Source organism: Acipenser ruthenus, chromosome 5 (assembly GCF_902713425.1).
Source record: "Acipenser ruthenus chromosome 5, fAciRut3.2 maternal haplotype, whole genome shotgun sequence".
NCBI lineage: Eukaryota > Metazoa > Chordata > Actinopteri > Acipenseriformes > Acipenseridae > Acipenser > Acipenser ruthenus.
In genome coordinates, this window is record NC_081193.1 from 67,606,339 (window position 1) to 67,621,167 (window position 14,829).

A 14,829-nucleotide genomic window follows, 5' to 3' on the forward strand; every position below is an offset into this window, starting at 1 on the left:
GTCTCTGAGAGAGAGAAATCAAATAAGAACAAAGGCACACAGAACGGTGTGGGGTTGTGGACTGATAAAAAGGTTACCAAAACATAACTGACAATTTCCAGATAGGTTTAAAGAAACAAAATCCTTAGAGTCAACTGTTTGTGCAGGAATATAAATCCTGCAACATTCGTAGTTGTGCTGTTTTTTTCTTATTTGTCGTGCATTTCTGCAAGATGCAGTGCAGAACATTCATTTCCAACATAGTAGCGTTCATGGGGCTTTATAATTGGGTTAACAGCTGGGTGGTAACAGACAGACAGTTGTATTGGCCCCTAACTGCACAGGTCACTTGGGTCACAGGTATATTTGCATGCCTGATTATCAGCACAGTGACTGTGTCCTTTTTCTTATTGAGTTTCCTGGCTGAATTAGCCTCTGAATATTTAGGTTTATTTAGGAGGACCTATAAAATAAAATAGAAGAAACACCTTGATTTTCAAAGACAGAATATGGTATGGAATATAAATAAAACAGCACTCCATCTATTATTATGTGTTCAGCAAACCTCTTGTGCCTTTTATTTTCTTCTGTAACTGTGAAAGTTCCAGTGCGTTGTATCCATATAGAGCAGATTTACACCCGGTCCATTACAATACTACAAACACATTTCTATGGAAGATTTATGGTTGCGTTGATAGGAACCACAATGTACGTGGCTTATTTATGACAGGCAAAAACTGAATTTGGAAGAACTAGAAATAAGTTGAAGACTGGGCGGCAGGTAGACTACCTCCAGTGACTGAGAGAAAAGTAATGAAATGAATCATTATTTAATTTAGTTGGTCTGAAGAACGGAAAGCATGGTGTGTTTTACTGTAAATGTAGAAAGCACTAGAGGTCAGAAAGCCCAGTTTCCATGGCTTGTATTCGCATTAATGAAATTCTTAACTCTCAAGCTATGGTTTCTGGTCCCTGGGAATCTGGCAGAGTCAGTTTATTATTCAGTTCGGTTGAATCAAAGACTTTATCAAAAGGGCTATACTATCTATTGTTTGATAATAAAAAAAGACTTTGATAGACATTCAAATCAAAACCATTGTAGAATTATATTATAAATAGTTATAAAATCTGTATCCTGATACTACAAAAGTAGTCTTTGGAACATTATTTAAACGCACATGTAGTAAGCTACAGTGCCATTCTCCACCATGGTAAATTTACTCAGTAATTGTGCAACTTTCCTGTGTTTTTCCTAAGGTTACACTATGCATTTACCATAGTTTGCTATGTTTTTTTAATATGCTTGATCAATCCTCTTTACAATGCTATGCTTTTACTATAGGAAACTTTTGTGAGGGTAGCAATGACTGGTTGTTATGTACGACAATGGTTTGGCTATGGTGCCATATACCAAGGTCTGGCAATGGTTAACCATAATTAAGGATAAGATTCTGTCACGGAGGTCACAGAAATGGTGCAAATCGTAAATTTGAACAAAAGTCAGTGAAACCTTGGAAATGGATGTAATGTCACAGAATGACAATTTAGCGTTTCCAGCCCAGTCTCTAATTTTGTATTGTTTGTATTTTTAAATAACATTTTTTATTATTATTATTATTATTATTATTATTGGTTTATCACATATTTAATTTGTTTTTGTTGTGAGAACACTTTATTACTTTGTTATGAAGCACGTTTATTAATTTTTTTGTAAGTTAAGTTACTCACCTCGTTTTTTGGTTTGTATTACACGGAGCACTGTGACTGAGGAGAAGCAGGAGTGTGATGTCATCAACCCGTGCCTTATATAGACATTTCCTGTTAGATTTTGGGAAATGTAGTTTTTGGGCCAGTGCTAGTGCCAATTAGATATTGGGGGTGTCTGATTGGTTTTGAGCAGGAATAGGAGTGGCCAACTGGGTTTATAAGCAGCACAGCATGAACTGGGAGGGACAGACACACCAGGATACAGAAGCAGACACCCCAGGATATAGAAGGGGATATACACCAGGATAAGTTCCCTTTATCTTATGGATGTTTCACTGTTTCTTGTTGGGCTCAAATCTGAACCTCTGAACTGCTAAGTAAATATTGATTTCACATATACATGAGTCAACCAGCACATTTTTTATATTAATATTTTTACTTTTTATATTAAAAAATGTATTCTAATTAGATGAAAATTAATTAATAGATAATAAAAAAAATGTATTTGCTGATATCAAAAATAGAATGGTTGATATCAAACATAAAAATTGATCTAAAAAATTTAATTGTTGATATAAAACAAGGATATAAAAAATGGAGGATTAAATGTTAAAACGGCTTGCTGTAATAATTAGAACTTCAGCACCTGCAATGTGTGATAAAAATTAAGCTGGCCGCGTCTCCATAGTAACGCTGATAAAGCTTGGGGCCCACTATCCTTTCTTTAACTCCATAGATTTCCAGAGCTGGTAATTCAATCTAGCTGTTGTAAGTAATAAGATGTTTGTAAGTTTGAAACTTGGCCTACCTGGAAAAGGTCAATTTTACTGGAAGAATATCTGCTCTTATTAAACAAAAGCTTGAAAAGGACAACACCCAGCCAAGTCGTCGCACACTGTATCAACGCTGCACTCCAAATGAAGTATTTTCTCCAATTGAACTAAAGAGAGAATTACATAAACTATACTTAGGGGAAATAATAAATGTATACTTGCAGAAAGGTTGATGATGTGAAATGTAAAAGGGTTACTTTTAATATTTCATGAAAGTAAATTACTGGCTAGACAGAGCTAGGATAATCAAAGCCATCTATGAAATTGAATAAGAAGTGCTGGAGTTGTTTTTAAGAATAAATGAATGGGTGTTGTAAACAGTGGTGTAGTGGTAAAAAAAAAAGTAGCGGAGCGGTCCCAATGAGAATCAATTAAATAGTTAACGAGGTATTAACAGTTACGCCCACTTTCCATTTAACGCGATTTAATCGGGGTTTTTTTAATAATAATATAACACATATTTTACTTAACAAATTTCTGTAAAATCTCCCCTCTCTATAGAAAATTAAAAGTTGCACTTACCAATCACAGGTTGTTTTTAGTCAACTATAGGAACTGCCACAGAGCGTCAGGGGAGTCGCTGGAAATTGGAGCTGCCACCCGTGTACGGCTGTCATCTGCGGATCGATGATTGTGTCGCAACCAAGTGGTCACATAAGGGCTTGGATTCCACTGTCTCAAAGGGGGTCCATGAAGCTTGATAAACATTAAGGCTGAAGCATGTTTGATTAAAATTTTGGAACGCTGATCAGTTATAATTAAGTTCATTTGGCTGAATCCCCTTTCACATTCAGCAGTACTGCACGGGATCACACGTGTGCAGTTAATAAGTGGAGCTAAATCATCTGGAATTCTTCCGTTGTTCTCCTTAAAATCTCGAAATGCATTTTTGATAATACGTTCATTTAGCTGAAAGCGCCGACACAATCTTTCAACTTCATTTTCGCCATAACCCTGGGGTAGTTCTGCAGGCCAGTGGTGTGGATCCAGGACCAAGAGCTCAGAAAGAAGACTTTCATATTTTTGGCAATTCACCTCGGAAGAAGCCTGAAAGAATAAGCTATTTGAAATTAATGGTAGCATTTCTAAAATGTATTTTCGAAACCTTAACTGTGTATATATATATATATATATATATATATATATATATATATATATATATATATATATATATATATATATATATATGCGTTTTGTAGTTTTGAGTAGGATTAAATAAAGTAAATAATAAAAGTGAGATTTTGCAGAATACATATACTGTGCGGGAGTGTTTTTCTATTCTTATATTTACATTAGTCTATGCACCTGCGATGAGACTGACAGGAGTGCAGATGTTTATAATTTATTTGTATATACTTCTCAGTTGCAGTTTTATACTACACATGAAACTGAAATTAACGCCCCCCTCTGCTCGTTAATTGCAAACAATTAGGCTAGCTATTAAAATTAAAAAAATCTGTACAAGGTTTATGAACATACCTTCTCATTTGATGCAGTGGTTGTAAAAAGTCGTTCTTTCATATGATTGGCGAGTTTGGTAAGGAATTGTTTATGATTTATTTTTACATGTTTGGGATTCGACGTCAGCACTGTAGATTTAAATGTTCCTTCCATGGCAGCTATCTGCGCTTCAAGAGTCTTTGTACCTACATTCTCATTCATGGATTCAAAAATCCTTACTGTTCTACGTGCCATTTTATCTGCATAAACCAATGTAGTAGTCCGTTTCTGGAGAATCTCTGACAGCAGTGAAAGTTCGTATAAGGCATCGTACATAACTCCGAGGTCAATGAGAAATTCTGGCGAGCACAGCCTTTTCAGTAGACCGCTGTATGTCGCTCTTTCAGCAGAAGTCCGCTTAGAGCTTACGGCAGCTTTAAAATGAGTCGACAGAACTTCAAAACTTTCCCACACAGCGGAGACAGTCCTGAACGAACTGGAAACCCATCTCACATCCAGTACACGACCAATTTTCCTCAAGACAGCATCCAGTTCCTTCGCACAATTTCGGAGTTCTTGCTGATTTAGTGCTGATCTACTGTAGACTGAGTATAGCTTGTCCATGAAAGAATGAAAATGGTTCATGCCAGTAGTCTCAGAAACACTATCGGCAACTGCAAGTTCGAGTCTGTGATTTAGACAGTGCCAGACAACAATGTTGGGGTACATGTCTGAAATTCGTTTTGCCACACCAGATTTTTTCCCAAGCATTACACTTGCACCGTCACTTGCAAATGCAACAAGATTCTTCTGTAAGTATGCATGGTCAAACCCGTGTTTTTGAAGACACTTAGTAAGCGCTAACACTATGGACTCAGCTGACTGATCAAAAAGTTCAACTAACTCCAAAAACATGAAGTGAGGGTCACGTGTCTTGTCTGTCTCGCATTTGAGATGCACAATAAGTGCTGGGGAACCATTCAGAGCTGTTGATTCATCAATTAACACAGCAATTTTTCCATCGATGTGTATTATTCTCTCACAGGCCTTTTTGACCATTTCATCAGAAACGTGGTTGATAATTTGAGTGGCGCTGTATCTGGAATGAAGACCAGTTCCCACATTAACACCATTTATTTCTTGCAGTTCCAGTAAGGCCTGATGATCAGAATAGGGTCGATTTTGTTTTGCAAGGTAGTAAGCAGTAGAAAATATTTTACAGGTAGTTTCGTGATCTCGCCTTTTTGCACTGTCAACACATTTCCCAATAATGTCCTCTGTGTTCTGCTGTAACAATGCAGTGGCCTTGTTATGAGCGCTGGATTTCTTGTGTTCAGCTATCTTTTTTCTCAAAGATCGTAGCTGTTGCTCTCGAGTTTTTCCATTGTACCCAACACTGTAATTTTTCCACTCAGAAGACAGAGAAACACCCTGACTTTTCAAAACTGACAGCGCAGAAACACGTCTACAAACACGACAGCCCAGATTACCATCCGCACAGTCAAGGAAAGTGTAAAGTTGTTTCTTTTCTTCCCATACCTCAGAACTCCAGATGTTTGGCCATGGCTGTTTCTCCGCGCTTTTTTCTTCAACTGCTGTAGGTTCTGGTTCCACTGTAGGTTCTGCTTCTGCCGTACAACAAACGATCTTCTGTTTTTTACTACTATTGCCAAAATATTGTATCAAAGTCTCTTGACGAGTTCGTTTACTACCTCCGAGACCAGACATTTTTGATTTGCGAGTTGTTTTTTATTATTATTAATACCGTTACTAATATCATCACCTCAGTTACGGCCAAGGAACGAACCGCCTCCTTCTCTGATTGGTTGTCAGCAACATCACTTTCAAAATTGATTTGCTAAAAAAAAAAAACTGGAATGACAGCATATTTTAATGGCATAATAATGGACCAATCAAAAGCAGCAACTGTGCTGCTTATTGTGGTGACATCGTTTTTCAGATTACTTGATGTTTTAGCCGACAGCTTGTCTTTATTAAACGTATAGCTAGCTGTCTGTCTGTCGCAAATTCGCACAGCTGGCACAGAGCCGCAGGCAATGCTTACTACAAGTGTTTAGACAAAATTCGAACACGAAAATATTTTAAATATATGTATTTATAAATGTGAACATTTGCAATTGAAAAACATGGATTGAAAAAGTGCCGGAGCGCCGCTCCGCCCCGCTCCGGCTCCACTACACCCCTGGTTGTAAACTATATACAGTGCCTTGCAAAAGTATTCAGACCCCTGACCAATTCTCTCATATTACTGAATTACAAATGGTACATTGAAATTTCGTTCTGTTTGATATTTTATTTTAAAACACTGAAACTCCAAATCAATTATTGTAAGGTGACATTGGTTTATGTTGGGAAATATTTTTATGAAAAATAAAAAATGGAAATATCTTGCTTGCATAAGTGTTCAACCCCCATACATTAATATTTGGTAGAGCCACCTTTCGCTGCAATAACAGCTTTAAGTCTTTTGGGGCAAGTATGTACCAGCTTTGCACACAGTGTCAGAGTGATTTTGGCCCATTCTTCTTGGCAGATTTGCTCCAGGTTGCTCAGGTTGGTTGGACGACGCTTGTGGACCGCAATTTTCAAATAGTGCCACAGATTCCCAATGGGATTGAGATCAGGACGTTGACTGGGCCACTGTAGGACATTCACCTTTTTGTTCTTGAGCCACTCCAATGTTGCTTTGGCCTTGTGCTTGGGATCATTGTCCTGCTGAAAGGTGAATTTCCTCCCAAGCTTCAGTTTTTTAGCAGACTGAAGCAGGTTCTCTTACAGTATTTCCCTGTATTTTGCTCCATCCATTCTTCCTTCAATTTTAACAAGATGCCCAGCCCCTGCTGATGAGAAGCATCCCCACAGCATGATGCTGCCACCACTATAGGGATGGTGTGTCTTGAGGTATGGGCAGTGTCAGGTTTGCACAAACACATAGCGCTTTGCGTTTTGGCCAAAAAGCTCTATCTTGGTCTCATCTGACCACAAAACCTTTTCCCACATCGCAGCTGGGTCACTCTCATGCTTTCTGGCAAACTCCAGACGTGCTTTCAGATGGTACTTTTTGAGTAATGGCTTCTTTCTTGCCACCCTCCCATACAAGCCAGTGTTATGCAGAGTTCTTGATATGGTTGACTGGTGCACCATTACTTCACTCCCAGCCACTGAACTCTGTAGCTCCTTCAAAGTGATTGTTGCCCTCTCTGTGGCTTCTCTCACAAGTCTCCTTCTTGTTTGAGCGCTGAGTTTTGAGGGACGGCCTTTTCTTGGCAGTGCCTGGGTGGTGTGATGCAGCATCCACTTCCTGATTATTGATCCAACTGTGCTCACTGGGATATCCAAACACTTGGATATTATTTTGTACCCTTTCCCTAATCTATGCATTTGTATTACTTTATCTCTAACTTCTGTAGAATGCTCTTTGGTCTTCATTTTCCTTCAGATTCACAGCCTGACCAATGATCAACAGTGGGGTTTTTATCCAGAAAATGTGACAGTAAATTTAATGGTTCACAGGTGGAGGCCAATGGTAAGGTAATTGTATCCTCGTTAGGGCAATTTCTTTCATTGGTGTAAACTGGGAGTTTCCACAGCACAGGGGTTGAATACTTAAGCAAACAAGATATTTCAGTTTTTTATTTTTCTTAAAAATATTTCCCAACATAAAACCAATGTCACCTAACAATAACTGATTTTGAGTTTCTGTGTTTTAAAATAAAATATCAAACAGAACGAAATTTCAATGTACCATTTGTAATTCAGTAATATGAGAGAATTGGTTGGGGGTCTGAATACTTTTGCAAGGCTCTGTATATAGTTTAACAGCCAACTGATAAAGAATGAAGTATGATTTCGTAATATCATGTGAATTAGAATTACTGTAAAACAAGAACATTTTGCAAGCAAGAAATGTTTGCTAATTTCTTGTTTATTAAAAATCTACAAAATTAATGTGCCGTACATTGAAAGAAAAAGAAGCGCAAACATTTCTTGCCGCGAAAATGTACCTTGAAAGCCATTAGCGAAATTAAGTTGACGCAAAAATACCCTCTTTTACAGTAATCTGGATTTTATTTGAAATATTTACTGACTCATTTACCCTGCTTGCATATTTATATTATTATATTTGCTGACTTGAGTATTATTAGTACTTGCAGAAAGATAAATGCTAGACAATGTATAAATGCTAGCTTTTACGTGTAATTGATATTTATACTGAAGCAGTGATATTATCTGAATATTATTGCTTTCTGAGATTAATACATATAGAATATTAATACATATAGACTTATGCTATATTGATACAAATTTTCTGTTATGTTTTTGTACTGTATTATTTTACTAAATTTTTGATCAAATTGTGTTGTCAATTATCTATGTGATCTTGAATTCAGCTGGGAGAAATTTGTAACTAAGAGTGTTAATTGGAGTAAAATCATTATACAGCACCTACCTTGCAATTACTTCACAATCTAGAAGCAACCAATTACCTTATCAACAATTAAGAAATGTACTTAACATACTAAAAAAATAACACTCAGTAAAAATTACAGAAAAGTAAAAACAAATAAAATGTGACAGTAAAAATCTCTTTGGGGTATTGTGAACGAGATGAATCTGAGATGTAACTACCTCCCGACCAGGAAAGGCGCTAGGTAGGGTTGGTGGTACGCCTTCACAGGGATGGGCTGACTCGATGGTAGGATGGAACCAGAATTCAGCCATCTTGGTGAAAGGGGCCCACTGGTTCCATTGCCCCTCATAGGAACCCCTTTTGAAAGTATTGTGATGGACATGGTGGGTTCATTGAGCTTGTCTGACTCTGAACATACGCATATTTATTAGTGGTGGACTATGCAACAAGCTATCCAGAGGCTGTACCATTGAGATCCACTAGTGCATCAGCAATCGCCAGATAATGTCGAGAGTAGGGAATCACAAAGAAATTCTGACTGATCAAGGAACTAACTTTGTCTAAATGTTTGAATGAAGTGTATAAATTGTTAAAAAATTTGGTCCATTAGGACCTCCATTTATCATCCGCAGACAGTTGGACTGGTGGAACGATTTAATCAGACCTAAAACAGATGCTGAGGCGGTTTGACAAACCAAGAGCAGAAAAATTGGGCCAAACTTCTTCCCTACCTCATGTTTTCAGTGAGAGAGGTGCCGCAGAGCTCAACAGGGTTTTCTCACTTTGAATTGCTGTACGGGAGACAACCCCGAGGTATCCTCAATCTTGTAAGAGAGGGATGGGAAAACCAACTAACAATTCCAAAAATGTAGACATATGTACTGCTTTTGAGAGACCGTCTGGGATTGGTTGATCATTTGGCACAAGAGAATTTAAAACTGGCTCAGCATCACCAGGAGCAACAGTACAACAAACAAACAAGATATTAATTTGTTAAAACCCTGGAAAGAAAGCGAGGCCCTCTTTGTAGCTAATGACAACATGGAAGAGGATTTTGGTCCTGATATCAATCCACTTAAAATAATTAATATTCCAATGGGGGGAACAGTTACTTCCTGATCAGAAACAGGAGCTACAAGAGTTGGTGAAAGTGTTTGGTGATGGTTTTTCTGATATACACGGTAGAACTAATGTGATTGAACATGCTGTCATCACTCTGACAGGTGTCAAGGTCAGGGAGAGACTGTACCGAATCCTGGAAATTCACCGGGATGCAGTCCGCAAGGAGGTAGGAGCCATGCTCGATCTGGGAGTCATTCAGCCTTCCTAGAGTGAGTGGTGCAGTCCTACTACGGCCCCTTAAGCTGTAAATAATATGCCGGAGCCATGCGCTTGTTTGTTTTGTTTTGTCTTCTAGACGAGTAGGACCTGGGGAACTGCTGCCATGGAACCAGCACGGACACCCCGGAGCAACAGTACCTCTGCCAAGCACAGGAGCACAACAGCAACTACCCAGAGCACTTTTCCATGCACATTGTTGAATTGATGGACTTATTTAGTTCAAATTGTTTGTTTGGTCCTAAAGACCCACCGTTTTTGAATAAAATGGACATTTGTAAATATATACCTATTTGGACCTTCAATCCTTTGTACCATGCGCATCCTGACAGGCATACATTTTTAAAACTAACACCTCTTCCTCCAAACAGGGATTTTATCTATATTTAGTAACATATATCCCTTACCACAATGTGCAAATTCAAAATTAGAGCTATCAGTATGATGAAAAAGTTGATGGCCTTGATGTATGTCAACAGTATTAACAGAATAGTATTGAATAAGAATAGAAAAATAATTTACTGTGTTCTAAAGCTACATGTAAATCAATAACTTAAGCGAAATGTTATTAACATGATAAATGGTTTTCCAGATATATTTAAAAATGTGACGTACGTACGGATGTATGCCTCCACTTTATCCCCGTCACTGGAGATTTCATCCCTTGACAAGCAGTCTCAGAAGAGCAGTGATGCCTGACAGTGTAAATCATTGTCATGTTTGCTGAACGAGTAGGGATCCAACTGGGGTAGTTGACTGTTTTACTATACTCTGACACTTTCTTCCTAAATATTTAGATTTTTTTTAGTAGATAATCATCCCAGGATTTTAATGAGCAATCTGTGCACTAGAATCTCAGATGTCATCCATTCACTACCAATGCAGAACAAATGGATGGGACAGTATAAAAGATGTGCAGCTTTTCTTACAAAATCACAAATATATAATTATCTGTATTCTACTAATTTGTAATATTTATAAAATGTTTGATTTATTTCCCCCTGTCAATGGTAAGATGCTGGTCAGCCAGTGTTAGGAGTGAGTGTTTACAGTTTGATTGATATGAAATGACTTTAACATTGAAATCCCCTGAGGATTTTTTTGACAGCAAGTTGCGTTCAAGAGGCTTATGAAAGTGTAAAATCACTAAACTGTACACGGAAGCACAGAGTTTTCTGTCTTGCCTTGCAGAATACCAAACACTATTACCAGAAGCAGTCTTAGTGTTTGAAATTGGTCACTGCAGCTCTGCAACCTTGACCCTGAAACAGCCTAAGACCCAAAGCTCCAAGTTAAAAAAAAAAATTCCTGCACATTATCTCAGTTCTATTGTTCAATACTTTTTTTATCTCCACATATAAATACTTATTAAGCTTAAGCTTATTGTGGGAAGACCAGAGTTGGGGTAACGCATTACTGTAATATTACTTTTGTCAATAACGAGGTAATACAACACGTTCAATTTTTAATGGGAGTAATAATATTACAGTTACTTTCCGCAAAAAATAAACAAGCTCATCTTGTTACCTTTTCTCTGTCATGCACCTACATTACTGGTCTTTCCTTTTTTTTTTTTTTTTTTTTTTATAAATTTAGTCGTTGCCAATTAGTTTTTTTTTTTTATTATTTTCTCCCCAATTTGAAATGCCCAATTATTTTATTATGCTCAGCTCACCGCTACCACCGCCCGCTTCTTTACACACTGCGAACTCACCATGCAGCCGCCTCAGAGCTACAGCGTCGGAGGACAACGCAGCTCTGGGCAAGCCCGCAGGTGCCCGGCCAGACTACAGGGGTCGCTGGTGCGCGGTGAGCCGAGGACGCCCTGGCCGATCTAACCCTCCCTCCCCCCGGACGACGCTCGGCCAATTGAGCGCCGCCCCCTGGGAGCTCCCGTCCACGGTCGGCTGTGGAATAGCCTGGACTCGAACCGGCGACCAGGCTATAGAGCGCATCCTGCACTCTAGTGAGTGCTTTTACTGGATGCGCCACTCGGGAGCCCAAAGTCTTTTCTTTTTTTAAAGCCAAAAATTTCAGTTCAGTTGTAACCGTAAATGTGAACTGCTTTTGTTGTATTTACAGTCAGCACGAAACGCTGTCAAACCGGAAACACTGGAGCCTGAACATAAAAGCTTTCATTGCGTGCGCACAAACAGGATTAACTGGCTTGAGTACAGAGCTTAATTAAGTCATGACAGAGATCCTGACAGGTACATAAACAGCTTCTTCAGTAACCTAAGCTCCTTTTGATTCAATACAAAAATGAGTATTTAGATTTATAAACAAAACGTTTAAACTAGTTTGACATTGTGGAGTAGTGGTTAGGGCTCTAGACTCTTGACCGGAGGGTTGTGGGTTCAATCCCTGGTGGGTGACACTGCTGCTGTACCCTTGAGCAAGGTACTTTACCTACATTGCTCCAGTAAAAACCCAACTGTATAAATGGGTAATTGTATGTAAAAATAATGTGATATCTTGTAACAATTGTAAGTCGCCCTGGATAAGGGCGTCTGCTAAGAAATAAATAAATAATAATAATAATGTATGCTTTGAAGAACTCAGATTGCATGCATACAAAAAATAGTACAAGAGAAAGAAATATAACGAGTAATGTAACACGCTACTGTTTTTTATTAAGTAATAAGTAAGGACATTATATTAGTTTTTTCTGAAGAAATGAGTAACCAGTAATAAGTTAATTTTTTTCAGTAACGTGCCCAACATTGGGGAAGACATAATACATAAATTACTTTAAAAATACTTATAAAGTCTTTCAAATACTGTATTCCATACTGTAGAAACTATGCATACATAGTATTTGCAGGATTAAAAGCTCTAATCATAAGGTTCTATATATTCATTTTCTAACATTGAAAGCAGGATTACATTTCAAGACATTTAGTATCACCAAGGTTAATATGATGCTCACTTAATCAGTTGTATGCTAAATAACTTTTTTTGTATTAGTCTCTGGCAAAGATCCAGCAATGCAGTGCCTGGCATGACCATGTTCTAAATACAAGGGACACTGTTCTGCTGTCCTCTGTGTAACCGTCTGCTTCTGACAGATTCCAAGAATGATGTATAGCAGGTCAGATCCCTAGCTAAGCTTTATCTATAATCCACTGCAGACTGCATTAAGTGAGTCCCATTGTGAGATAATGGTATACTGCAGCCAACATTATGCTAGCACTTTGGTTACAATGCAGATTATATTTATTAATTATTGATTACTATATATCATACTGTGACTGAGTGCGGCCACGGTGGGATATCCTTCTCCCACCCAAACAGCCGTAGCGTTCCAGTGGACCACGCACAGGCCGGCTCCTCCGGCCAAAGAAATTTTGGGGGTGGTCTCCAGACCTCCCCCCCGTCCTCATGGCTGGCAGCTCCCCTCTGTGGGGCTCCGGCCACCCATTCTCCTGCAGCGAAATTGCTGTGGGGGAGTTGGTCTCCTGACCTCCCCCCCCTTCTTCGTGGCCGGCAGCTCCCCTTCATGGGGCTCCAGCCACAGTATTTCCTGCCACATGACAGGACTGGTAGCGACCCCAGGCAAAGCAGGACCCTCGGCAGGCGACGGCAGCAGCAGCAGCGGACCCTCGGGAGGCGACGGCAGCAGCAGCGGACCCTCGGGAGGCGACGGCAGCAGCAGCGGACCCTCGGGAGGCGACGGCAGCAGCAGCAGCGGACCCTCGGGAGGAGATGGCAGCAGCAGCAGCGGACCCTTGGGAGGCGACGGCAGCAGCGGACCCTCTGGAGGCGAACTCGGGAGGGGAGCCCCTGGCCATGGAGGCGGCAGCGGGAGCTCCACTTATCCCTCATACCCTGTAACTGGTGGCTCTCCAGGCGATGTGGAGCAACAGACAGCCCCAGGCGATGTAAGGCAGGCATCCTTGGGTGAAGCGAGGCAGGCATCTTTGGGCGGTGCGAGGCAGGCATCATTGGGCAGTGTGAGGCAGGCATCCTTGGGCGGTGCGAGGCAGGCATCCTTGGGCGGTGCGAGGCAGGCATCCTTGGGCGGTGCGAGGCAGGCATCCTTGGGCGGTGTGAAGCAGGGCAGGAGCAGTCCTTCCCATGACGGTGGAGGTAGAACCAGCAGGCATTCACCCTCTGCTGGTGGAGCTGGGAGCGGTAAGCTGTCCTCCCACGATGGCTGAGGCGGAACCAGCAGGCATTCACCCTCTGCTGGTGGAGCTGGGAGCGGCAAGCTGTTCTTCCACGGTGGTTGAGATGGAACCAGCAGGTATTCACCCTCTACTGGTGCAGGCAGAGGCAGCTCCCGCTGCTCTGCTCCTGGCGGTGGAGGTGGCGGAGGCAGAGGCAGCTCCCGCTGCTCTGCTCCTGGCGGTGGAGGTGGCGGAGACAGAGGCAGCTCCTGCTGCTCTGCTCCTGCTGGTGGAAGCGGTGGAGGTGGGGACAGCGTGTAGTATCCTCCTGTTGCAGGGAACCGGTGCTTCTCCTTCTCCTCTTCCTGGAGAATGGGGCAGTTGACCACAAAGTGGCCCCACTCCCCACAGCCAGTGCACCAGTTCATGGCCTCAAGTGCGCTGAGGTATGCTTCCCAACTGCCCTTCGGTCGTCCCTCCTCCTTCTCTCCAGGGCGGGGGCAGTTGACGATGGAGTGGCCCCCCTTCCCGCAGGAAGGGCACCAACTTGAGGCCTCAACCAGATGAAGGTTGCCATCCCAGCATCCACTCTTGAGCTTCCCTCTCTTGGGCTCTTGACGCTCGGGCTCCACCTTCATGGGCGCTGGATGCACGGGCTCCCCCCTTCCCTTCTTCGGGACCAGCAGTTCCACCTCCTGCCATGGAGAGGATTGGTCAGGTGCTTTGTGCCCAACCTTGCCGATGGCAAAGAACCACTCCTCCCCTTTGAGGCAGGTGAGGCAGGTTTCCTGATCCACCTGCGGCGATGGTATGGCCTTCAGGTGGATCCACTCCTCCGCGGTCTCCACCTCACCTCGATCGAAGGCCTGCACAAAGAGGGGGTCTTCATATGGGCACACATCAGGGAGGTGCCCATACTCCAGGCAGGCGAGGCACCATGTAGCCCCTCCTTCCTTCAACTCCCTCTGATGATCATGCCACCTCTCTATGT

At 41.2% G+C, this 14,829-nt stretch overlaps 1 protein-coding gene and 1 long non-coding RNA gene across 2 annotated transcripts; one reads left to right on the plus strand and one right to left on the minus strand.

The window, feature by feature from the left end:
- The first annotated feature begins 1,721 nt into the window (after positions 1 to 1,721).
- Positions 1,722 to 10,006, plus strand: LOC131737161 (uncharacterized). The gene is made up of 3 exons (XR_009328730.1): positions 1,722 to 2,063; positions 9,615 to 9,679; positions 9,809 to 10,006. It is a non-coding gene; the product is annotated as an uncharacterized LOC131737161 (long non-coding RNA).
- On the minus strand, positions 2,850 to 6,157 carry LOC131737160 (E3 SUMO-protein ligase KIAA1586-like). The gene is made up of 2 exons (XM_059024410.1): positions 3,999 to 6,157; positions 2,850 to 3,566 (listed from the first exon to the last, which is right to left on the minus strand). The coding sequence occupies exons 1-2, from the start codon at positions 5,685 to 5,687 to the stop codon at positions 3,066 to 3,068; spliced, it is 2,190 nt and encodes a 729-aa protein (XP_058880393.1). The 5' UTR covers positions 5,688 to 6,157; the 3' UTR covers positions 2,850 to 3,065.
- Positions 10,007 to 14,829: the final 4,823 nt, after the last annotated feature.

Bases quoted from the DNA above. Each gene is read 5' to 3' on its own strand.
- LOC131737160 (XM_059024410.1), bottom strand. From the start codon at position 5,687: ATGTCTGGTCTCGGAGGTAGTAAACGAACTCGTCAAGAGACTTTGATA. The intron at 3,567-3,998 runs GTATGTTCATAA...TTATTCTTTCAG, and splicing joins CCACTGCATCAAATGAGAAG to GCTTCTTCCGAGGTGAATTG.